The sequence below is a fragment of the Terrapene carolina genome, unplaced genomic scaffold, assembly GCF_002925995.2.
Source record: "Terrapene carolina triunguis isolate 2854851 unplaced genomic scaffold, T_m_triunguis-2.0 Scaffold454, whole genome shotgun sequence".
Lineage (NCBI taxonomy): Eukaryota > Metazoa > Chordata > Testudines > Emydidae > Terrapene > Terrapene triunguis.
The window spans coordinates 20,760-47,324 of record NW_020664805.1 but is presented as its reverse complement, the minus strand read 5'-3'; the positions used below and the strand labels follow the sequence as shown (position 1 = coordinate 47,324).

General features: G+C 44.3%; 1 protein-coding gene across 3 annotated transcripts in view; it reads right to left on the bottom strand.

The window, feature by feature from the left end:
* Positions 1–26,565, bottom strand: part of CWF19L1 (CWF19 like cell cycle control factor 1) — a 69,553-nt gene that overhangs the window by 23,453 nt on the left and 19,535 nt on the right. For all 3 annotated transcript variants that reach the window (XM_026658517.2, XM_026658520.2, XM_026658518.2), the window contains exons 4-9: positions 26,048–26,149; positions 23,412–23,626; positions 20,968–21,086; positions 11,938–12,022; positions 9,163–9,303; positions 8,316–8,427 (exon numbers count right to left, since the gene is read on the bottom strand). In XM_026658517.2, coding sequence (XP_026514302.1) covers positions 8,316–8,427; positions 9,163–9,303; positions 11,938–12,022; positions 20,968–21,086; positions 23,412–23,626; positions 26,048–26,149 — 774 coding nt within the window. The remainder of the gene's footprint in view (positions 1–8,315; positions 8,428–9,162; positions 9,304–11,937; positions 12,023–20,967; positions 21,087–23,411; positions 23,627–26,047; positions 26,150–26,565) is intronic.

Genomic DNA, 26,565 nt, shown 5'->3' with positions numbered 1-26,565 from the left:
ATCGTTCTCCCACTACGAGAAAGGGACCAAGAGACCTTCTCCGCTGGATCATATGAACTGGAACCATAAACTCCCTGAACATTAAATCTCACCAAATGAGGGTCAGTCCATCCTCATCAACATATCCACTCATTATACTCCACACCCGAACATAGCCACTCTATGAACTTCATACCCTCATATCTCAGTGCCTGTATTTTGACCCATCAACCTTTTAACCCTAATCGGGGATATTGCAGATTATGTATTGCTTATGCCACCCGATCTTAAACCAAACTTTGCACCCTCGATAATCTGTACGTTATTCCCTGATAACCAGAAACTTCTATCCTATCCTATCTCCTAGAACTGGAAGGGACCTTGAAAGGTCATCAAGTCCAGCCCCCTGCCTTCACTAGCAGGACCAAGTACTAATTTTGCCTCAGATCCCTAAGTGGCCCCCTCAAGGATTGAACTCACAACCCTGGGTTTAGCAGGCCAATGCTCAAACCACTGAGCTATCCCTCCCCCCGCTCAAACTCTGTTCACCTCAAACCTTTTTTTTTTTTTTTTAAAACATCATCCCAACTATCCCCAGGAATGCTCTGACCTGTTTCTTCCAGATCTGTCGGGGCCAACTTTGTATCACCTCTAACTTGTTCAGTTGGGGGCAGGCTTTACAATGCCCCTCCCCATGATGTACCCGAGGTATTTGGTTTCTGATAGCCCTATTGAACATTTGGAGATGAAACCTGCCTTCCTCAGTATCCAGTACTGCTTGCATCTTTTCTAGGTGTGTCTCCCAGTCTGGGCTATGTATGATGACATCAGCAAGGTAAGCGGCTGCATACTTGCCACATGGACATAACAGCTTATCTATGAGCTGCTGGAAAGTCGCAGGAGCCCTGCGTAACCCAAAAGGGAGGACAGTGTACTGGTACAATCCTTCTGGTGTAGAAAAAGCAGTCTTCTCTTTGGCTTCCTTGGCCAGAGGGATGTGTCAATAACACTTGGTCAGGTCAATGGTGGACAGGAATTGTGCTTTTCCCAATCACTCAATTAGCTTGTCTATCCGAGGTATACAGTAAGCATCGAACTGGGACATCTCGTTTTATTTTCAGAAGTCATTGCAGAATCTCATGCTGCCGTCTGGCTTAGGTATCAGGACGATTGGACTGGACCATTGACTATGAGAGTCCTCGATGACTCCTAGCTCTAGCATTCTCCTAACTTCTATCTTGATCTTTTTGCCTCTGGGATCTGGTATGCCTTAATATTCACCTTTACTCCAGGATCTGTGATGATGAACTTCTGTAGTCCTGCCTGGCTTCTCCGAGAACACATGGTGGTTTCGTTCAATTATAGGGCAGGTCTACACTTACTTCCTGGTCCAGCCGTAAGCAATCGATCTTCTGGGATCGATTTATCGCGTCTTGTCTAGACGCGATAAATCGATCCCGGAAGTGCTCGCCGTCGACGCCGGTACTCCAGCTCGGCGAGAGGAGTACGCGGCATCGACGGGGGAGCCTGCCTGCCGTGTCTGGACCCGCGGTAAGTTCGAACTAAGGTACTTCGAATTCAGCTACGTTATTAACATAGCTGAATTTGCGTACCTTAGTTCGAAGTGGGGGGTTAGTGTGGACCAGGCCTTATTCATAACTTCTGCTCATTGTTCAGGCGTCAATTCAGAGGATATTCCCACTTGTCCCTGATGTTTATTTTCTTGGGGTGGTGTCTCTAGGGAGACCAGATGAGCGTCCCTGTCTTGCCAGGGCTTCAATAGGTTGATATGGTAGATCTCTTCTGGCGATCAGGCTGTTGAACCTTATAGCTGACCTCCCCAACAGCTTCTACTACTTCATATGGTCCCTGCCATCTGGCCAGGAGTTTTCTCTTAGCTGTGGGGACCAGCACCACTACCGATCTCCCACCTGGAATTTCCGGGCCATCGCTCGGCGATTGTAATAGGTCTTTTGGGTCCATATGTTCCCGCACTATGGGAGTGACTTGGGCTATTCTGTCCCTCATCTGCATCACATGCTCAATGATGTTTCTTCCCTGGTTAGGCTGTTCTTTCCAGCCCTCCTGGGCAATGTCCAGTATGCCACAGGGGTGGCAACCATGTAACAGCTCAAAAGGGGAAAAGCTGGTTGAAGACTGGGGAACCTCCTTTATAGCAAACATCAGGTAAAGTAGTAAGATATCCCAATTTTTCCCATTCTGGTTCACCACTTTCCGTATCGTGTTCTTCAATGTCCTATTAAGACGTTCGACGAGGCCATCAGTCTGTGGATGGTAGACTGACGTTCTTAGTCCCATATGTGGAGCATCGCACACAAGTCCCTCATCAACTTTGACACAAAGGGGGTTCCTTGATCAGTCAAAATCTCTTTGGGTATCCCCACCCTAGAGAAAGTTTGAATTAATTCCTTAGCTATCGTCTTGGTCATTGTGTTTCATAGGGGTATGGCTTCTGGTATCAGGTGGCGTAGTCCAGAACAACGAGTGCACACTGATGGCCACGGGCTAACTTCTCCATGGCAATCCTCGAATGGGACTTCAATAATTGGGAGAGGTACTAAAGGGACCCTTAAGTGTGGTGGGGGGCCATGTAACTGGCATTCTGGACAGAAGGCGCAATATCATCGGACCTCCATATAAACTCCTGGCCAAAAGAACCTCCATAGGATTCGATCGAGGATCTTATCTACCCCTACATGTCCTCTGAACAAATGACTATGAGCTAGGTCCAACACTGCCCTCTGGTGCCTTTGAGATACCAAGTGCTGCTCCACTTCTTCCTCTTGCATTCGGACTACTCTATATAATAGGTCCCTTTTTATCATGAAGTGTGGCCTGGGCCTTTGGTTTTCCCCTCCATTGGGACCCCATTCACCTCAATTACCTCTTTTCTAATATTATCATATAGTGGATCATTGGCCTGATCCTGCCCAAAATTCTCAAAGGAGGTTCCAATATGCCCAAATTCAAGGGGACCTATTTCTGTTTCCCTCCCAGGATTGGTCTCCGTGGAATTGGGTCCAGCTTCCAGCTCAACAACTGAGTCGCCCCCCTGCCAGCTGTACAAGATTTCTTCCCTACGAGCGCAGCCTTTTGGTTCTGGGCCAAGATTCTGGTTCCCAACCTTTTGTCTGCCCTCCTCTCTCATCTAGTTTTCCGGGGCTTCCCACTTGTAGAGAATAAATCCTCTTGACCCGGCACATCTCTTCCCCGGTAGTCCGAGAAAGTTCTTTGGCCATTCTTTGGTCTCTCTCCGAGGGGGAAGAACCCGTCATAGGAGAAGGGGTTATTTTGGCTGACCCATCCTCATAGGTCAAACGGTAGTCCTCTCATGAACCTGTCCAACACTACGACTTCCATAATCTCCGGGCTGTGGATCTCGGGGTGCAGCCATCTCCGCATTAGATGGAACAGGTCGAACAGCTGGGACCTCAGTGCTTTGCCATCCTGGTACCTCCAACTTGTGGAACCTCTGGCCCTTATGGTGGTCGTCACCCCAGACCTCGCCAGGATCTCAGCCTTCAACTGAGGGTAATCTGTAGCCACTTCCGCTGCCATGTCGTAGTGGGCCTTCGGGGCCTCCCCACACAGGAAAGGGGCAAGGATGCTGGCCCACTGGTCTTGGGGCTAGGCCTCACGTAGGGCCATTCTCTCAAAGGTAAGAAGGTACGGCTCCACAACATCTTCCACTGTCATCTTCTGTAGGTAACTACTTGCCCTTAGGGACTGTGACCCGTCATGGCCATGTGTCAGAACTGTCAGGGTTTTCTGCTGGTTCACGACCTTCTGCAGGGGGGGCTTGATCCGGGGTGCCTGGCTCATCAGCAGCTGATTCGTTTCCTGCTGTAGCCGTACTGACTCCTGTTGGGTGGCCATCTGGATCCCGATAGCCTCCTGTTGTGCTGCCATGGCCTGTACCAGTGCCCTCACGACGTCGTCCATTTTGTGGGGAGCAGTAATTTACCTTGCCACGGGTTGGTTTGCCACGAAGTCAAATCCCACTTCTTACACCACGTATGGCAGGGCATCTCCTTTGTCTCGCCAGACTTAGCACTTCCCCTTCTGGCGGTGACAGGCCTGGGGTAAATCAGCCCCACTGTGGGCAGTGTTTGTCTTCCCCGCAATGCTCCTTTTGCCGTATTTTCAGGGTAGTGCTCAGGGCTGGCCTAAGGGGTGATCCTCCACCAAACAAAAAGCAAACAGTCTCACAAACACAAAAATAAAGGGGGATACCTTTTCCTGCATCCTCGCTGTCTTGTTGTTTGCCCCAGGGTGTCAGTCCTTCCCCTAGCAGGCACTCAGGTTTGGCTGTTTCCCTTCTGGGAAGAAGTACAGCCTCTCACCGTGGAAAAGTTTATTTCCCTGCTGTCACTAGCCTGGGAGCAGCTTGTCTCTTTCTCGTCCCTCTTTCTCTCACCAGAGGAAGGGTTTTAAAAGGTCTCAGGCAGCACATAAATGGATTCAGGTGTCCCCAATTGACCAGAGGTAACCTCTTCTCAGCTTGTAGGAAAAAGGGCCTGTAACATTCTAGGGCTGACATATTGGCCTTCCAGCACCCTCTTGCAGCCATCTGGCCTGACTTTGTCACAGTGCGAATTCCTGACAGGAGCAGCAGGTTCTGAGCACACTAACAGTGATTAGTGCAACTGAAGACCCATTTAAAGAGTCTTTAGAGTTGATATTGTGGAGCCTTTGAATCTGTCCGCAAATGAAAGGAAGAGCTTGGGAGACTTTTTAAAGTCCTTAGTCCTGGCTAAGTAGAATGCTAGGGCTCTCCTAACATCCAGCATATGTAGCATTGCCTCCCTATTGTCATGATGTGGTTTTGGGGAAAAAACAGGAGAGATGAATTAACTGATTCACATGGAAGGACGAGGTCACCTTAGGAAAGAACTTGTGGTGTGTCCTCAAGGTGACTTTGTCCTCAAATGAAGAATGTGAATGGCGGATGTGCCTTGAATGCCGCTATCTCTCCTATCCTGTGAGTTGAAATAATGGCCACCAGGAATGCCATCTTAATGGATAGGTGTAATAGAGAGCAAATAGCCAAAGGCTCAGAGGGTGATCTGGTCAGGGTTCTTAGAACTAGATTGAGGTCTCAGGCTGGATTGGGTGGTCTAACATGCAGGAAGAGGATTCCCATGCCTTTAATGAATCTGCATGTTGTTGCATGGTCGAACACTGAGTATCTGTCCATCGGATGGTGGAAGGCCGTTATAGTCACTAGATGAACTTTAAGTGAGCTAAGAGAAAGCCCGGACCATTTGAGGTCTTGAGAATATAGTCCAGAATCAATGGGAGGGAGGAAGATGACTGGTCCACTTGCTTGGAATCACACCAAACTTGGAATTGTTTCCACTTTTGAAGGTGGGTATGATGAGTTGCTGATTTCCTACTGTGCGGTAACACTTCTTTTACCCGTTCAGAGCATTCACTCTGTAGGTGTTGGAACCAAAAAAGGAGTCAAGCTTGAAGCCAGAGGATCTGCACGTTGGGGTTGTTCTAAGAGAGCAGATGAGGAAGGGGCAGAAGAGGAATCGGAGGACATACTGGAACCTAACTTGTCTCGGCCGGGAGGGGGCAATCAGAATAATCTTCTCTCTCTCTCTCTCTATCTATCTTCAACAAGACCCTGGATAACAGAGGAAATGGAGGAAAGGTGTACAGTAGGTCCCCGCTCCATGAGAAGACGAGGGTGTCCCCCAGGGACTGTCTTCTCAATCCAGCTCTGGAGCAATAGCAAGGACTTTTCCTGTTCCGGTAAGTGCCAAAAAGGTCTATTGTCAGGGTCCCTTATAGGTTGAATATATTGTGAAGCATTGCGAGGTTCATTTCCCATTTGTGATCATGGGAGAAGTTTCAACTAGGGCGGTCAGCTATCACATTCTGTATCCATGGCAGGTAAGCAGCTGAGATGAGCACCAATTAAAAAGTTGTAGTGCTTCCGCACAAAAGGGAGGGTGATCTGGCACCCATTTGATGTAGAACATGCAGGTCACACTGTCCTTCATGACCTCTGTGTGAGTATCCCTGATGAATGGGAGAAAGCGTATACAGACATTTCTGACAGCAATTAGTTCCAAGAGATTGAGGTGGAGGACCGCTTCTGAGGGAGACTGCTTGCCCTGGACCTTGTGGTTGTTCAGATGGGCTCCCCAGCCTATCAAGGAGGCGTCTGTTGTTAGGGTCAGCATTGGTGGAGGTTTGACCCCGGAGAGTATCAACAGGGGCTTGTCTAACCCATCCCTGTATGGGAAATAGACAGATTTGAACCACACCTGCAGACATCTCATGAATAGCCAGGCATTTAGCGTCACGAATGTGCATGCCACCATGTGCTCAAGAGCTGGAGGCAATTCCTGGCCGTTTGTGGGCCAGCCTGGACTGTCTCTATGAGGCTCAACAGGGTGTTGAATCCATGCAAGAGGAGGAATGCTCTCACCTACACCAAGTCGAGTTCAGCCCCAGAGAAGCAAGTCATCCAGGTATGTGTAGATGACAATACCCAACGTTAGTAGGTGTACCACTACAATGGCGAGGACCTTGGAGACCATCCTGGATGCGGCTGAAAAGGAGCACCCTGTTTTGGATAATGGTTTTGCCCACAGGTGAATCGAAGAAATCTCCTGTGAGATGGTCGGATGGAAATATGTAAGTAGGCATCCTGTAGGTCAAGGGCCAGAAACCAAATCTCCTTGCTCCAGAGATGGAATAATAGCTGCTAGAGTGACCATCTTGAACTTCTGAGCCTTCACATATCTGTTTAGTGCCTGTAGCTCTAGTATGGGCCTCCAACCTCCCTTTGACTTGGGTATCAGGAAATACCTGGAGTAAAAAAACGTTGCCCCTGAGGTGAGTGGGGACTGATTCTTTGGCCCCAGGCAGAGCAGGTGATCTATTTCCTGTGGCAACAGTGTCTTGTGAAAAGGGTCCCTGAAGAGGATGGGGAGGGAGGATGGGTGGGGAGGAGGCACGTGAAGTGGATGGAGTAGCCCTTTGAAACAATCTCCAAAACCCACTTTTTGGAGGTGATGTTCTTCCAATTCCGTAAGAAATGAGTCAGGCAACTACCAAATGGGCATAGAACCACTGTATCTGGCAGCTGATCGCATTGCAAGAAGTGGTCATTCGGGGCCTCAACCAAGGAGTCAAAATTGGTGTTTAGAAGACGAGGGTTGAGAGATCGAGGGAAGCTGACTACTTCCTCCTCTGGATCCGGGTTCTCTTGCGCTGTGGTTCATAGTAGCGCTGTGATGGAGGGACCTGGGGTAATCAGGATCTGTGAGGTGGTTGTGATGTAAATTTCTTCTTCTGCCTTGGTGTATAGATATCCAGGGAGCATAGTATGGCTCTCAAGTTTTTCAGGGTGTGGAACGACATGGCGGTCTTGTCAGTGAATAGTTTGGGCCCTTTGAATAGGAGATCTTCAACCACTGCCTGCACCTCTCTGGGCAACCATGAGAGGTGTGGCCAGGATGCCCGACTCATTACCACCGCCATCAAGACTGAGCAGGCTGCTGTGTCAGCCATATCCATTGCAGTTTGTAGCGCTGTTCTTGCTAGTAATTGTCCCTCTGTGATGATGGCCTGAAATTGTTCTTTTTGTGCTTCCAGTAAGTGGTCAATAGAAGTCCTCAGTTTTCAATAGTTCATGAAAACATATGTGGCCATTAGGGCCTCATGTGAGGCCCTGAACTGCAGTGTCACAGACAAGTATGCGCCTTTTGTCCAAGGAGATCTAGCCTCTTCCAGTGTCTATGTAAGGGGTGGATTTGGAGTGATATTGCTTTTCCCGAGCATTGACTGCATCCACCACGACACAGTTTGGCTGAAGATGGGTGAAGAGGGGAATGTAATACTTTTTATCGGCCCTTTTGGATGTTGATGCAACAGAGGCTGGTGTCGGCCATATAACCTTAGCTGGGTCCTCGGTGACTGGAATGGTGATTCTAGAAGAGGAGGAAGCATGTAATATATCCAATAGTTTATGCTAACGTATGACGCAATGAAGTAGACAACAGAACTGCTATACTTTCCGTTCAAGGCCAAAGGCGGTCGAGAAGCAACTGAGGACGGTTTGCTCTCACAGCGCTACATAGCCTTGAAACAGACCACGAGGGAGGAAGAGTACATGTGGGGCCGGGTGGACATTGCTATCTATAATCTGCGATTAGAGACGCAACGACGCAGATACACCTACAGTCATGCACCCACAGGGACACTACTCAAAGAACAACTACTACTACTACTACTCAGGAACATTTTGCTTTCTTATTTTTCTAGGGTAGCTTCCAGGGAGTTCACTAAGTACTCACGGATTTTCTTAGGCTGCTTGAGCTGGGAATGCTGTCCCCCCTTTCCATCTGATGGCCGCTTCTTTCCATGCTGTTTGCTCAAATCAAAGAAAAACTGACAAGCTGGTTCTTCCTGGTCAGAAAAATAAAACCAAAGTCAATTGTGCTCTGTCTATATGATAAAGCCCCACCTAATATACAACGAGATCCTTCTGAAAAGGCTGTTTGTTACTCACCAGATAAGTGACATAATGGTTTGATCTTCTCTCCTACTAATACAATGAAGTCCATCTGCCTAGTAACCACATCCCAAGCCTGGGAGACTTGTCTAAAACAGTTATCCCCCTTCCCTAGGCCCCTCTTACTTTCAGAGCGGTTGTGTTTTTCAGAAGGCACAGAAGCACTTCTGGGAGAAGGAAAGAAAGAGTGCATGGGGGAAATGGAACTGGTGGAGTGCAGGGCTGCACTGACAATTTATCAGGACTCTAAGGGCTATGTTCTAACTGACAAAAACCATGCCAACCGCAGTCACTCTAGCTTCACTGTGGAGGCCTGCCCTACACGGGCCCAGCATGCAAAGAAGCCCACGGAAAATAGGTCCCAACAAGCAGCCTAGTCACTCAGATTGATTTGGAGCATGGCCTGCAGTGTCTACACACTGTTAAAGGTAGGCAGCAACTATGTGCTACACTACAGAATACCACCGGCCACACTGAGGCTGTTCCTGAGATTGTGCATCAACCCAAACCATCCCTCCGAAATTCAAAGCACTTTGGATGGAAACTCTCAAAGGTTCCAAACCCAAGCACTGTTTTATGCTGCAGAAGAAAGAAGCAGCTCACTCACGCAAAGGCTGAACATATTGTACCTCTGCACCTGAGAGCATCTTTGGCTGATGTGCCTCTTTCCCAGATCTCTGATATGGGTTTTCAGTGACATCCTGTGGCTGTTTCACTAGCTCTGCAGGGTCCATTGAGCGCATTGGGAGAATACTAAATGCATAGAGATACTGGAAAAAACAAAAATGATTCAACGACTCAGATTCAGCAACCCAAGAGGCACGGAGACGCTAACTCTGAAAATGAACAACTAGCTTCACAACAAGAATTCAATTCATTTTACATTTCCATTTTTTAGGACCTTTTTGAAAAGCAGCAGCATACCCGGAAGTAGTGCCCATTAAATGGATTAGAGAAAATAGGGAAAAGTGATAAATCTCTCTCTTCTATTATTCTGATGACACTTGTTCACAATTCCAGCCCCCACCCACAACCCCCCTAAATCTTTCCCTCCCTAAGGTTCCTTGGATCCCAGGTCCCAACACTTTGAAAAGACCAACTGCCCTTTCAGCAGCAATTTGTTCCCAGTTGCAAGTTTTAATTTACTCTTTTATGCAAATAATATTTGGAATATCAACCAGCTCCCAGTTTAGATTTGGCCACAGGAAACCTGAGGCTAATCTGGGTGGAAGACCAACATACAGCAGCTTGGGACTATAAGCAGAAGGCAGTTTCAAACCACCACCTCCGCTGAAGGCCCTACCTCTTTCCCACCCATTGCCTCTCTTCACTTCAGCCTCCACAATGCGCTTCATTAGCAAAACTACAGAGGGTAGTTTGGCGAATTGGAGAATTATTTTTTAACTGGTGCATTGTGCAGCAGCATCCTGGAACCCTATATTTACCCTGTCATATAATTAGGATATATTTCATACAAAGCATGCCATGTACGATATCACATGATCTGCTGAAACCCATTTTTCTGTCAAAATATGTATATCATTAGTGTGTATGAAGTTGTGAGATTCTGCTGTATGGCTGAAATATGTTATAAATTCTCCAGTGACAACAACAAAGAAGGTGACCAACACGCAGGCGGGTGTTGAACAATCATCACCAGTCATTGACCAGCAGGGGAATAGTAAACAAGTGATGTACAATTCAATGACAGTTGTGCAAGCACCACACAATACAACAGGGACTGCTCAACTCTCTGACTCGGTTGCACTGAGCACTTCTGAAAAATCTATCCAGATGCTTTTACTGTGGATGGTTTCATCAAATGTCTATTCGCTAGCTTTCCTCCTTCTGCCCCCCACAAACAACCAGAAAGCCCACAATATTTTCAGTGAATTGTAAGGGTTTCCATGACACTTCAGTTCATAAAGGAGCTGGACTGCAGGAGGGGGAAAGTGGAAAGTAGATGTGAGGAAGGCAGGGATGAGCGGCAATGAGGCAGAGGAAGTAGGTTACAATTAACTGTCTATCTCACTAAAATATTTAAGGATTTTTTTTTAAATTACTTTAACCTTGTGGGAGGGGGTGACAGACTGTACCCCTGTATTCACCCCAGCCCACTATTGTAATAATCTTTGTACAAGGTATGCCTTGTGAGCTATCATTTGAAAACTCTTATTTGCTGGTCATTATTGTCCTTGTAAAATATGTGTAGCAACATTGTTAAAGTTATAAGATTCTAGTATTTGGCGTTACTAAAACTTGTTCTAAGTCTGGGGAGTGGCCAAGCCAGTTTCTCAGAGACAAGGGGCAAGCTGATGCCTCAGCCAGGTGTAAACAAGGTCAATGGGTCATTTACCTGCTCAGTGGCTATTCTTTAGCTGTAAAGGGGGCAGGGGAGAAAATCTACATTTTAGTAAAGAAATAGCAGGGAGTTCCCATCCACACTGTCTGCCTATCACCATGCTCCCAGATGGAAATGCTTCTGAAAGGGAAGACAAGACTATAAAAAGAAGGGGCAGTACGAACACACGCACACACACACGCACGCACACACGCAATCAAGTCACTGCACGAAAAGGAACAAAGGAATCAGCCATTAAACACAAGAAGGGGTCCTAGCCTAAGAAGTCTGGCCAGTCAGACTGCTGAGAGCACGAGGAGAGAAAAAACTTTATTTTGAGTTTACCATCGTTTGTTAAGTTTTAGTTTTATTTTTTTTCCCCCCACTTAAAAACTATTTCTTTGTAGTTAATAAATTTGTTTTATGGTTTTATGTAATTCAGTGTGTTTGAACTGAAGTGAATGTGAAACTCCATTTGGGGTAGCAAGTTATGTGCATATCATTTCAATTAATCAAATGACGTACTTCATATTAGCTGGTATTGTCCAGGAGAGATACACGTACAAGATACACGTTTCTGGGGGGGAAATCTAAGACTGGGAATAAGTTGGGTATAAACATGGCTGGTAAGAGCCTAGATGTGGCTGGCTGTAGCTCACACACAGACCAAACATGCTAAAGGCTGTTGGTGAGCAGTCCAGGACTGCAGGCTACAGCAGCAAAGCAATGTAAAGGGCACCCCAGGTTAGAGGACAGGGGTGACAAAGGTACTCACTAGTATGGATTGTACCCTGGGTATGACACAGAGGGGAACAGACATGATTTTAAAAATGTTTTCTCTGTTTTTAACCTCATCTATCAAACATTATGGGATATTACTTGAGTGATGAGATTCCAACTTTGCTCTGTTGCAAGTCTGTATGTAACTGTGACATCAGAAAGGCCCCATCAGCCAATGAGTGACCCAGGCCATACTCTAAAAGTAAATTAGGTGTCCAAAGTCATGCTTGTTTCCACAATATCTATATTTGACAGAAGAAAATAATCAAGCATTTGTCATTACCTTTTTCTTGCTTGTATTGCCAACGTTGGCAAGAGCTATAAATCTGCTCACATGCTGTGCATTCTCCTGTAGGACCACATGGTTTCTTTGGAAAAACAAACATTTTAAATGTATTTTTGACAAAATTATTACAGCAGAAGCTACTGTTTGCTGATAACTGCCACTAAGAACCAGTACTCCTGGGGGAACACTGCACACGTGCAGAATCCCCCACAGATTTATTTGCTTCCCCGCAGAAAAATGACTTTCTGATGGGTAAGCAAAGGGAAGCCACAAGAGCGGTCACGCGACCCTCCCCAGCAGTATGTTTCAGATGCCCAGGGCAGCTGGCAGAGAGGTCAATCACTGTGGGGCAGGAGGTGGGACTGGGGAAGACCCAGCTGGTGGCTCCTACCCTGCACTGGGCTCAGCTGCTAGTCCTGGCTGGGCTGGGACGGGCGGGGACGGGACTTCCTCTTTCCCAGCACAGCATCCGGGGTGGGTCAGACCCACCCCCAGATTTCTCCCCTGGCTGCAGGAAGCACAGAAACTCCCCCCCACACACAAACACTTCCTGTACCCATTCCTTCTCAACTGCAGGGGGAGGGATCAGCTCCCCCATCCACCCAACTTCCGTGCATCCAGACCCCCTCATACCCAGACCCTCCCGCCGAGCCTCACCCCCACCCCCACCCCCCGCACTCAGAAACCCTCTGATGAGCTCTACTTCCCTTGTACCTGGACCACCCCGATGAGCCACCCGCACCTGGATCCCCACCCCACCAGCATCTGGACCCCCCACTGAGCCCCCCAGACCTCCCACCGAGCTCTATTCCCCCACACACACACTCAGACGCCCCTGAGCAGAGCCCCGACTACCTTCACCTGAACCCCCCTGCAGAGTCCCATTACCGTTGCACTCAGAACCCCGACCCCCAACAAGCCCCTGTGCATCCAGATCCCCCATACACCCAGATCCCACACTGAGCCACCCACACGCAGATTGCCCTACACAGAACCCTCTCGACCCACACATGGATCCCCCCAGATTAAGCCCCTCCACACTTGGATTCTGCCTTGCTGAGTCTGCCTGCCCCACACAGAGGGGCAGGGTCCTGGGGTGTTTCTGGGGCAGGCCGGGTCCTTGTGCCGTGTCAGGGTTGGGTGCAGCCTCACCGCTGAGTCTGTGTCCGGGGAGGAGCGGCACAGTGATCTCCCACCTCTGTGCAGCCAGGGGCCTGTGCTCCCCAAGGCCATGCTGGAGCCTCCACATTTATTTGACAAATAAAATTTGCAGAATTTTAAAATATTTTTTAATTTTTTGGCACAGAATGCCCTCAGGAGTAAACCAGCCAGGGAATCAAATATACAGCCTGTTGTAACTGTTGCTGGATTTTCTTCAAAGTAAGTTGCCTGAGTAATGGCATAAATATGTGGGTATGTGGAGCTCAATTCTACAGAGTGCTGAGCATTTTCACTCTGATCCAACAAAGTACTTATGCTGTGCTTAACGTTAAGCATACAAGTACTCCCAGTGGTATCAATGAAATTACTCACATTGTTAAAATTAAGCACATTCTTAAATGCTTTGCTGGATTAGGGCCAAAATGCTTAGAATGCTCCAGAATTAAACCTGAGTCCACAGATGAGAAGTTCTGATGGCAGAAGCTTATCAGACCTGCAAATTTGAATAAAAGCCACTTTTGAGTGCAGAGATAAAGGATATTTAAGTATTTTAACTCAATCCTGGGCCAACACATTGTCCTTAGACTTTGCTTCATTTTTATTTACAGGTCCAATTATTACACTGGAGACAGAAAACAGCCTCAAATATTGTTTAATTATTAATTATAACTGTTAAAACAATTCTCTGACTCAGGGTTTCTGTAATGGTTCATAGATTCTAAGGCCAGGAAGGCCCATTATGATCATCTAGTCTGATGTCCTGTGTAACTCAGGCCACAGAAAAACACCCAATCTTGATTTAAAAATTTTCAGTGATGGAGACTCCACCACGACCCTGGATAAATTATTCCAGTGGTTAGTTACTCTCACCATTAAAAATGTCTGACTGATTTCCAGTCTGAATTTGTTTAGCTTCAGCTTTCAGCCATTGCATCATGTTATACTGTTGTCTGCTAGATTGAAAAACTCATTATTAAATATTTGTTCCCCTTGTAGGTACTTATAGATTATAATCAAGTCACCCCTTAAACTTCTCTTTGTTAAGCTAAATGAACTGAGCTCCTTGAGTCGATCACTATGAGGAATGTTTTCTTGAAGGGCCAAAATCCCAATAATATGTATGTAAGATCTTGACTGCAGTCTCTGTTAAGAACCTTTCACAAAGACCCAAATTCCAAGGCTTGGTCTGAAGCCTAGTTAACAATGGACAACACAAGGCTAAAGAAAGCTGGGATAATCAGGAGATGACCTTGTTTGTTTTAACTATACATAAAATAAGCGGAGACAGCATAACTCCAGGTGGAGAGCAGTAATTGGGAGGCTTATCACGAGTTATAGGCACATAAATCACTAAGAGGCGCCTTAAAAGTCTGCTCCCTGGTTCAGGAAGAGATAACGGTACATACTCCCCGAATGCCGACCAGGGTTCAGGGAGAGGCCTAGCAGGATAGCATGAGTTATGGCATCCTCCCTTACAGATGCCAATCCTAGTTCGCAGAAACGCAGTGGTAAACCATACACGATTGTCATTGCTGTTTACTGTTCTTTTTGCTTTAAACCCTCCAAGAATGTACCTGTGGGCTAACCTGTCTGGAAAGAGCCACCGTCATTTCTCTGGACCTGAAATCAGCATTTAACTTACACATTGCAAGAGGAGAATTTTGAGGGATAACACCTGTGTACTAGCAAACATTGTAACCCGAGCTATGGGCGGAGCCATTATGTAATCTTTTAGACTATTGGTTTATTGTGCTAATTTTGTCTTGGTGCTAGAACCTATCCAGGGGCTCGGGAACTCGCTTCTCTCCGCCCATTGGCACCCTACATAATCTATTGTAATCAATTGTTTAGCAGTGTCTCACTGAGCCTAATAAGCAAAGGGACACTCCGCCAGCGCTGTGCGTAATAAACCCTCGTGCTTAACTCTACACTTCCTTCATTTCTAATCCTTTACTCACTCTTCTGGCTATTCTCTGAACCCTCGCCAATTTATCAGCATTCTTCTTGAATTGTGGGCACCAAAACTGGACACAGTATTCCAGGAGTGGTAGCGCCAGTGCCAAATACAGAGGTAAGATAACCTCTTACTCCTACTCGAGATTCCCCAATTAATGTATCCCAGGATTTCATTCGTTCATTTGGACACATCATCACATCAGGAGCTCATCTTCAGTTGATGGTCTCCCACAATCCCCAAATCATTTTCAGAGTCTTTGCTTGCAAGGACAGAGTCCCTCATCCTGTAAGCATGGCCTATGTTTTTTGTTCCTAGATGATAGGATGGCATGCATAGTAAAATGCATACTGTTTCCTTGAGCCCTGTTTACCAAGCAATCTAGATTGCTCTGAATCAGAGACCTGCCCTCTTCATTACGTGCCACTCCACCAAGCTTTGTGCCATCCGCAAACTTTATCAGTGATGCTTTTATGTTTTCTTCCAGGTCACTGATAAAAATGTTAAATAGCGTAGGGCCAAAAACCAATCTCTAGGGACCCTGCTGCACACAGACATGCTTAATGACTATTCCCCATTTACCGTTACATTCTGAAATCTTATCAGTTAGCCAGGTTTTATCCATTTAACATGTGCCATATTAATTTTATATCATTCTAATTTTTTAAAATCAAAATGTAGTGCAGTACCAAGTCAAACACCTTAGAGAAGTGTAAGCGAATGATATCAACACTATTATCTTTAGCAACCAAATGTATAATATCTAAAAAGATAGTTAATTTGACAGGATCTATCCTCCAAAAACCCATATTGATGTGCTTTAATTACATTACCCTCATTTAATTCTTTATTAATCAAGCCCTGTATTAGCCATTCTATTATCTTGCCCAGGATTGATGTCAAACTGACAGGCCATTACCCTTTTCAAAAGTTACACATTAGCTTTATTTCAGTCTTCTGAAACTATCCCAGTGCTCTAAGACATATTGAAAATCAACATTAACAGTCCAGCGAGCCCTTCAGTCAGCTCTTTTAAAACTCTTGGATGGAAGTGATCTGGCTGAAAAAATGTCTGATTTTAGTAACTTCTGTTGAAGACTCCAGAAATACTAGTGGAATGCAGTGTTACGATCATATAAAATGGGACTATGTCACGTGTGTTCCCTAAATACATCATAGAAATATTTATTGAACACTTCTGCCTTTTCTGCATGATGATTGATAATCCTACCATTTCTATCCAGCAATGGACCAGTGCCACTGTCAGGATTCCTTTTGCTCTCAATAGATTTAAAAAACTCCTTCCTATTATCCTTAACTCCGCTAGCCACAGATTCCTCCTTGTGTCCGTTGGCTTTCCTTTTTAATTTTCTACAATTGCTAACTTCAGATTTATATTAAATTACTATACATTTCCCCTTTCTTCCATTTGTTATATATTATTTTATTAATTTTGTATAGCTGCCTTCACCACTTCCCCTTTAAATAACCATTAGAGGTTTCCTTCTCATTTGTGAGATTGTGGGTATGTCTACACTACAGGATTAATCCGAATTTAGATAATTCGAATTTGGGAAACAGGTTGTATAAATTCGATTGTGCGCGGCCACACTAAGCACATTAATTCGGTTTTTAACCACATTAATTCGGTGGTGTGCGGCCACACTACCCCATTACTTTAACCACAGTAATTCGGTGGTGTGCGGCCACACTAACCCTAATTCGAATTAACAAAATCGATTTAGGCACTACTCCGCTCGTCGAGGTGGAGTACAGAAATCGATTTTAAGTGCCCTTTAATTCGAATTAACTGGCTCTGTAGTGTGGACGGGTGAAGGGTTAATTCGGATTAACGCAGCTAAATCCGAATTAAAGTCTTAGTGTAGACCAGGCCTGTGGCTTTGGGGGCATCTAGGAAGGTGTTCTTAAATGATCCCCAATTATCATTCACATTTTTCTGATGAAATTTTCTTCCCAGCTGATCTGGCTTATAATTGTTTTTAGCTTTGTGAAGTGGGCCCCATTAAAGCACCAAGTATATATATATTCCTGGTCTGGACTTTATTCTGCTTACACATTATAAATGATCAAATCATGAGCATTTGTACCTAAACTGACCTTAAATTAAGTTCTGTGATCAGTTCCTCTTTATCTGTTAAGATAAGATCTAATGTAGAATTCCCATGTACTGATTGCAACACTTTTTGAGGTAGGAAATTGTTATTTGTAGGGCTGTCAAGCAATTAAAAAAATTAAACACAATTAATCGCATGATTAAAAAAATTAATTGCACTGTTAAACACCATTTATTTAAATATTTTTGGATTTTTTTCTACATTTTCAAATATATTGATTTCAATTGCAACACAGAATACCAAGTGTGCAGTGCTCACTTTATATTTATTTTTGACTACAACTATTTGCACTGTAAAAAAAAACAAAAACTGCATTCAAAAACAATGTAAATTTTAGAGCCTGCAAGTCCACTCAGTTCTACTTCTTGTTCAGCCAATTGCTCAGACAAACAAGTTTGTTTACATTTGCAGGAGATAATGCTGCCTGCTTCTTGTTTACAAAGTCACCCGAAAATGAGAACAGGCATTCTCATGGCACTTTTGTAGCCGGCGTCGCAAGGTATTTATATGCCAGATGCACTAAAGATTCATGCTTCAACCACCATTCCAGGGGACATGCGTCTATGCTGATGACTGATTCTGCTTGATAACAATTCAAAGCAGTGAGGACCGACACATGTTCACATTCATCATCTGAGTCCGATGCCACCAGGAGATTTTCCTTTTTGGTGGTTTGGGTTCTATAGTTTCTGCATCGGAATGTTGATCTTTTAAGACTTCTGAAAGCATGCTCCACACCTCATCCCTCTCAGATTTTGGAAGGTACTTCAGATTCTTAAACCTTGGGTCGAGTGCTGTAGCTTTCTTTAGAAATCTCACATTGGTACCTTCTCTGTGTTTTGTGAAATCTGCAGCGAAAGTGTTCTTAAAACAAACGTGCTGGGTCATCATCCGAGACTGCTATAACATGAAATATATGCAGAATGCGGGTAAAACAGAGTAGGGGACATAGAATTCTCCCCCAAAGAGTTCAGTCACAAATTTCATTGATGCATTTTTTTTTTAAAACAGGCATCATCAGCATGAAAGCATGTCCTCTGGAAGAGTGGCCGAAGCATGAAGGGGCATACGAATGTTTAGCATATATGGCACGTAAATACCTTGCAATGCTGGCTACAAAAATGCCATGCAAATGCCAGTTCTCACTTTCTGGTGACATTGTAAATAAGAAGTGGGCAGCATTATCTCCCGTAAATGTAAACAAACTTGTTTGTCTTAGCAATTGGCTGAACAAGAAGTAGGACTGAGGGACTTGTAGGCTCTGAAGTTTTACATTGTTTCGTTTCGTTTTTGAGTTCAGTTATGTAACAAAAAAAGTTGCACTTTCACGACAAAGAGATTGCACTACAGAACTTGTATGAGACAAATTGAAAAATACTGTTTCTTTTATCACTTTTACAGTGCAAATATATGTAATCAAACATATATCCTTTGATTTCAATTACAACACAGAATACAATAAATATGAAAATGTAAAAAAAATCCAAAATATTTAATAAATTTCAATTGGTATTCTATTGTTTAACAGTGCAATTAAAACTGCGATTAATCGCGATTTTTTTTTTAATCGCGTGAGTTAACTGTGATTAATTGACAGCCCTAGTTATTTGTAATGTTTACAAAATCCAACGATTGGTAGCATAAGACCTCCAGCGTATGTCACTCAAACTTAAGTCCCCCATGATCACACATTTTTCTCTTCTCTTTACACATTATAGATTGGTGCGTAAGGAAGCAAGCATCCTGTTCCATGTGTAATTTGATGGCTTGTAGCAGAGACCAACTAGTACCCAGTCTTGTTCTTTATATATTAGGACATAGGATCCATAAGCAATCAAGATCATTTTCTTCTGAGTTATCAGTGACTCGGAAAATAGTTATGCCATCCTCCGTCCCCCCGCCCAACACACACACAGCCACTCCCCTTTTGCTCGCACGATCTTTCCCAAATAGGTTTAACATTTCATTTTATGAATCATCCAACCAGGTTTCATTTATATCAGCTAGATAAAATTTATGCTCATAAATGAGCAATCCCAGTTCCTCTTGTTTGTTACTCAGGCTCCAAGAATTAGGAAAATTTCAAGAATTCAATTCAAAAATTTCTTCTCTTCGTGTCGTTTGCCTCTTTGCTTAATTTTGTTCTCAACATCTCAATTTTGTCCTAACTAAGGACTCATATCTTCCCTCTTTTTACCATCCCCTTTCTCCCTCCTGGCTACTTAGCCAGCCTGTCCTCCAGGAGATTGGAGGTGAAGGCTATACAAACTACGCAGGCCCCTCTCCCCATAGAGCATGGGCCAACGTTCCACAAAACCAAAGCTCTCCTACCCAGCAATTCACATCCAGACTCTTCTGCCTTCCTTTGCACATAGGATATGAAGGATCTCAAAGAAGATTGTTTGGACACACTTCTTCAGCATGCTCCGAGTTCACTGAGGTCATCTGCTATCTCTGAGATATCTCCCAACACCGTGCTGTTACTGCCAATTTGAACCATCACCAATGGATCCTTCCCCGTAGACTTAAAAAGCTTATTCAATCTTAGATTAACATCTCAAGTCTTGGCTCTGGAAACGTAGCACACTCTCCGGTTGTCCTCCTGTCCCTTGCAGAATACTATTTCAGTTCTTCGGAGTACTGAATCCCCAACAAGGATTGTCTGTCTTCCTTGGAAAATTGGAGAACTCTTTGTGGGTAAGCTTGATTTTCTTACAGGTTGGGCAGAGCTGCCACCCACGCATATGTTCCATACATACAATCATAGAAGATTAGGGTTGGAAGAGACCTCAGGAGGTCATCTAGTCCAATCCCCTGCTCAAAGCAGGACCAACCCCAACTAAATCATCCCAGCCAGGGCTTTGTCAAGCTGGGCCTTAAAAATCTCTAAGGATGGAGATTCCACCACCTCCCTAGGCAACCCATTCCAGTGCTTCACCACCCTCTTAGTGAAATAGTTTTTCCTAATATCCAACCTAGACCTCCCCCACTGCAACTTGAGACCATTGCTCCTTGTTCTGTTATCTGCCACCACTGAGAACAGCCTAGATCCATCCTCTTTGGAACCCCCCTTCAGGAAGTTGAAGGCTGCTATCAAATCCCCCCTCACTCTTCTCTTCTGCAGACTAAATAAGCCCAGTTCCCTCAGCCTCTCCTCGCAAGTCGTGTGCCCCACCCCCCTAATCATTTTTGTTGCCCTCTGCTGGACTCTCTCCAATTTGTCCACATCCTTTATGTAGAGGGGGGCCCAAAACTGGATGCAATACTCCAGGCGTGGCCTCACCAGTGCCAAATACATCTCTCCCTTCCCTTGGGCCTGTTGGGCCCAAGGGAAAGTATCTTTCTTAGTTTCCACAATGAGGGCCTGGTATCGATAGGAACTACTAGGTGTGTGGAATTCGTCCTGCTTCTCTTCCCTGTGGTGGCCAGTCTGCCTAACTTCATCTGTCTCCAACCATGTAGAATGCTGCCGTGACCTCTTGGTGAGGAAACGTGTTTTGTGAAATCCACAGTAGCAGTTATTCTATTTGTAACATAAATTCATAGGGATGTATTGCTGACATTTATTATCAGCAGTGGGTCGACTTCCTAGTGTAGATGGGGGTTATGGCCACAACATATGCTTGAGATGAAGTCAGGGTGTACGCTGGAATAAATTAAGGTACCTACAAACTATCATGCGGCTTCGGTAAATTATAATTTTAGAATTGCTTCCCAACACGCTAGAACACCACACTTTCTTATAAAATAAGAGTGGTTTCTCAAGGTCCTACATACCTATAAGGAAGTCTTTCATAATAGGTCTTCTCCAATGCAGCAAAGTGATATCTTGGCTTCAGACTTGTGGCTAAATTAGATATTAACACAGATCCACATCTCTTAGTATCCATTTCTCCCTATAAAAGGCAAATAAAGCATTAGTCTAAAATCCTGTGGGTTTGCAATGCAGAGAAAAATGGTTCAGCACAGAGTTTCTTTGTTCTGTGTATTTTAGAGATTTAGTGCTCTGCACCTCTGCTGAACAGCAGCATGGTCGAGCCAGAGTTCGAATTCTCCCATAGATGATGCTTGCAGTGGGCTTGAAAAGCTCAGCTATTGACCCAGCTCTTCCCGCTACCAGAGATCGTATTTTTTAAACAAAGGGAAAGCTCTGGCACAGAGCTCAGAAGCCCTGGCAGTGGGTGGCTAGATATAATCCCCAGATACACACACTCTCCCATATCCCCCTAGTTAGCTGCCTCCCGGCCCCTCCTTTCTCCCCCCCTCAGCCCTGTTCTCCATTGGACACCCTCCATGAACAAACGAGACTGGGGAATATCTATGCTCCCCCTTCTTGTCCCCATCCATGAGAGCTCCCCAGCCCCCACAAATGCCCTCACCCCATGCCCTCCCCATCACTGCTACAAGCACTGGCCCAAATAACCATCTAGGTAAGTCAGGCTGGGACCCTCCGCCAGCAAACCATTTGTGGGGCCCCAGATTAAAAATGCAAACCTTTAAAAATAGTCAAACTATTTCTTCAAACCTTGATTACTTTGTTAATATAAATGAGATCTCCAAATAGAACAAGTACAAAGTTTCTAGTTTTAGACTTTAAGTGTTCAGAGAGAAAAATGCGTGTTTAGAATATATGGGGGAAATTATTTTTCCCATGTCCACTTAACACAAAAACTGAACATTTTTGCTCAAATTTTCATCCTCCACTTCGAACAGTCCCCATCACCATACCCCTTCTTTAGCCAACACCAACCATGACATTTCTCCTACCAAAATGTGTTTGAAAACGTTAAGAGCAACTGAAAATGGGAGCTTGACTGGAAGTTGGAACTCAACTTTATAGTGGATGCTTCCTGCATTGACTACAGTAAACTGATGTGTAACAGAAAAGTCAGTAGTGCAGGAAAAATGTGTTGAGTGACACTTAATGACCTTCACTCAGGTAAGAAGTATATAAACTTCAGTAGTATCACAGGGTGAGCTAGCCCTATAAGAGTGTTTGTGTTCAGCCTCACCTGTGCCTAGTTTACCACCCAGATCATTGGACAGAGTCCAGAGACCACGTGACTGACAGCCAGGCCTGTTGGGACTTACTTATAAAAGGCAGCCTGTGCTCAGTGAAAAGAAAGCTAGCAGGAGCAGCACTATGCTAGCAGGTTCTCCAGGAAGTGGGGCCTGGGAAAGGACCAACGGAGACTCCACTGACCTCCACACAGCAGAGAAGAGACCATGGGAGCAGGAGGTGCTGAGAGAGAGCAGAGTGAGACTCTCCAGAGGCAGCAGACTGACAAACAACAGGTCATGTAGGAAACGGCTGAGGGAAAGTGAAGCAGGTGGTTTGGGCCAGAACCCAGAGCAGAAAAGTCCTACCTATGGGTAATGGGTATACACTCCTGCACGGACGACAAAAAGTCAAAAGTGCCCTAAGAAGGAGTCAAAGAGCTATTCAGAGCCCAGAGAGGGCTGGAAGGACTTATTTCTTTAGTTGGACTTTTGGCTGTCCCCAGAAGAGAGACTAACTTTTAACCAGAGGGTCAAGAGCACCACAGCAATGTACAAGCCCATAGAAGACCACTGATCATAGAATCATAGAATATCAGGATTGGAAGGGACCTCGGGAGATCATCTAGTCCAACCCCCTGCTCAAAGCAGGACAAATCCCCAAACAGTTTTTTTTTTACCGCAGTTCCCTAAATGGCCCCCTCACAACCCTGCGTTTAGCAGGCCAATGCTCAAACCACTGAGCTATCCCTTCCCCCCCGATAGTGAAGAAACTGAGGTAGCAGATGTGCCTCATCACTAGGGAGAGGTAAGCTGCTGTTACAAGGAGTCTGCAAGAGGCCTGTGGGTGAAATCAGATTATCCAGCATACTTCACACACATGAAACTAAAGAAGTTACAAGATCAGCAAGTCAGCTAGTAAAAGATTCAAAAGATTAATTGGAATGAAAAACGGCTCAAATTTGTACCACAAACAATCCTAGTGTGGAAAACAATTAGTCCACAGGAAAGATGACAGCTCATTGTCTGAACTCAAGAAGACACCATGGGCCCTACTTACCCACTTCAAGAGCCAAGATACGCATCCTCAGAACAGAAACCAGTCTGACAAACCATTTTTAAAGCTTTTTTTTTTTTAAATCTACAAATAGCTACAGTGAGTGGAAGTCAAAGTATTAGTTAACTGCACATTTAACCCATTTCAACTGAATTTGAATACTTACAGGTTTATTTCCAAAATTCCCTACACCTCTGGGCCAGGGAGATGTTAGCAAGATATCGACACCTTTGAATTTTGGAGTAGATAATAAAGGTATTTTCAGTTCTGACACATCCTTGGAGCTGAAACTGTAGGCAGGAGCTGGCTCACTAAGGGATTCTGTACCACTCAGGTAGGCAATCTGCAATCCTGAGGTGCCGCTGAAAATACCCTTACGACCTGTAGTAAAACACAAATGAAATTAAGTATTGTAAGAAACTACTAAAATGTGTCATGCTAACAGGAGGCCAAGTTTTGCGGTCCTTGCTTATGAGGAAACTGACTGGCTCTGGTAATGCATTAATTGCAGTCAGGATTCCAGGATTTGGCTCAATGACTGGAAACCCCTTTCCATTTAAAATGCTCAGGGGGATTAAAGAGGCTACAAAAATAGAAAACACAATAATAATGGGGGATTTCAACAAAACCCATACTACATGGGTACATGTCAGCTTAGGATGGGACACAGAGATAAAATTTCTAGACATCATCAATGACTGCTTCTTGGAGCAGCTAGTTCTGGAACCCACAAGGGGAGAGGCAATTCTTGATACAGTCCTAAGAAGCACATGAAATCTGGTCCAAGAGGTTTTTGAATAAATGATAAATTCAGCAGTAATAAGTCACTAGGACCAGAAGGTATTCACCCAAGAGTTCTGAAGAAACTCAAATATGAAATTGTAGAACTACAGTATTAGCTTTGGTATGTAAACTATTGCTTAAATCATCCTCTGTACAAGATGACTGGAGAGTAGCTAATGTAATGCCAATTTTTTAAAAAATGCTCCAGAGGTGGATCCTCGCAGTTACGTAAGCCGGTAAGTCTAACTTCAGTACTGGGCAAATTGGCTGAAACTATACTAAAAGAACAGAAATATCAGTCACACAGATGAACACGATTTGTTGGGGAAGAGTCAACACAGTTTTTGTAAAGGAAAATCATGCCTCACCAATCTATTAGAATCATTTGAGGGGGTTAAACATGTGGAGAAGGGTAATCCAGTGGATATAGTATACTTAGAAAAAGAATTTGACAAGATCCCTCACCAAAGGCTCTTAAGCAAAGTAAGCAGTCTTCGGATAAGAGGGAAGGTGCTCTTATGGATTAGTAACCGGTTAAAAGACAGGAAACAAAAGGGTAGCAATAAACAGTCAGTTTTCACAGTGGCAAGAGATAAATAGAGGGATTCCCAAGGGTCTGTACTAAGACCAGTGCTGTTCAACATATTCATAAATGATCTGGAACAAGCTAACAGAATGTTAGGAACCATTAGGAAATGGATAAATAATAAGACAGAAAATGTCATAATACCACTATATAAAGCCATGGAATGCCCATCCCCTGAATACTGCATACAGTTTTGATTGTCCCCTCTCAAAAAATATATATTAGAATTGGAAACAGTACATAGAAGGGGAACAAAAATGATTAAGGGTGTGGAACGGCTTCCATATAAACAGAGATTAAAAAACTGGGATTGTTCAGCTTGGAAAAGAGACGACTAAGGGGTGATATTATAGAGATCTATAAAATCATGAGTGGTGTGGAGAAAGTGAAAAAGGAAATGTTATTTACCCCTTCACGTAACACAAGAACCAGGGGTCAGAGGATGTTGTGAAGGCTACAAGTATAACTGGGTTCAAAAAAGAATTAGGTAAGTTCACGGAAGATATGTCCACCAATGGCTATTAGCCAAGATGGTCAGGGACGCAACCTCATGCTCTGGGTATCACTAAGCCGCTGACTGCTAGATGCTTGAACTGGACAACAGTGGATGGATCACTCAATAATTGTCCTGTTCTGTTCATTCCCTCTAAAGCATCTGGCATTGGCCATACTGGGTAATACTGTGGCCATTCTTATCTTCTGTGTATGGACTAGCCTACGTGAGCTAGCTTGAATCCAGCTAGCTTGGGTAACAATAGCAGTGAAAACAGTGCAGGGCAAGCTCCAGTACAGGTAGTACAAGCCCAGTTTGGCCCTAGGTATGTAGCCTGACTGCTAGCCCTCTCTGAAGTCCGTGCTGCATTGTCTTCAGCTAGCATGAATCCACGGCTGTTGTAGCTCGCACTAGCTGAGGTAGACTAGCTCATGCACAGTTCTGTTGCGTGGACATACAATAAATGCATAGCTGAATTAGGAAGGAAAATTCATACTGCATATATGCAATGGATTTTGTTCTTTTGCCATTAACTTGTTTCCCAACCATTTTTTCCCCAAAATTGGCAGCTTGACGACTTCATTGAAACTTGTCCAACAAGCTCAGTTTGACAACCCAAATAGCTCTGTTGAGCTCATAAGAAGTTGAAAATGTTGTAAAAGTACAAATGATGTCTTTTTATGTTGCTTATCGGAAAAAAAAGCAGAATGGATTTTATTACGGTTTCAAAAACAATTCATCTTGGGCCTGAGACTCAGTACGAGAGATTAGTTGACATGATTTCTGAAGGAAGGTATCAACAAGTGAAGAAATGAACAAGTGAAGTTTGGAATGAAAGGGCCAACACAACCTAAATTAAGGCACCCCTACAGCAACATTTTAATACTCCCATAAAGCGCACATCGGATTCCCAACACAGAAATAAAATCTATACCATTACCTAAGTATGTAATGTTCTCAGCTAGTTCACAGCCATTGACATCTGGAAAATAATGTACAGTTTCCGGGTTATTGGCACCCAAGACATACGTTGGAATAGGAGCTAGAGAAGAAACACACATAATTAGTTCACTTGTTTCAGAACTGTGACATTTATTTGATTCTATATTTATTATTATGAAGTAAAGATTCACTACAGAGGAAATGTACTATAGCTACGGACCCAGAAATTGAGTTTGTTAGATCCTGCCCATTTCACTGAAATTTATTAACCACCAGTTAAAAAAACAACACACCCCTAAATTGAACATTATAGCACATACTAATACAGTATATTAAGTACTGTTTGTTTTTTTTAATTTGGTAGATTTCAAGTTGACTGTGTCCCTTAAGAACATCTTCATTGATAATGCCAACAAGATTAAATGATTCTCCCATCCCTGCCTCCATCAACTGTAATCTCCCCCCTCAAGAAAAGCCAGTGTAAATAATGAAGATTTGCATGACACCTAGGAGCTC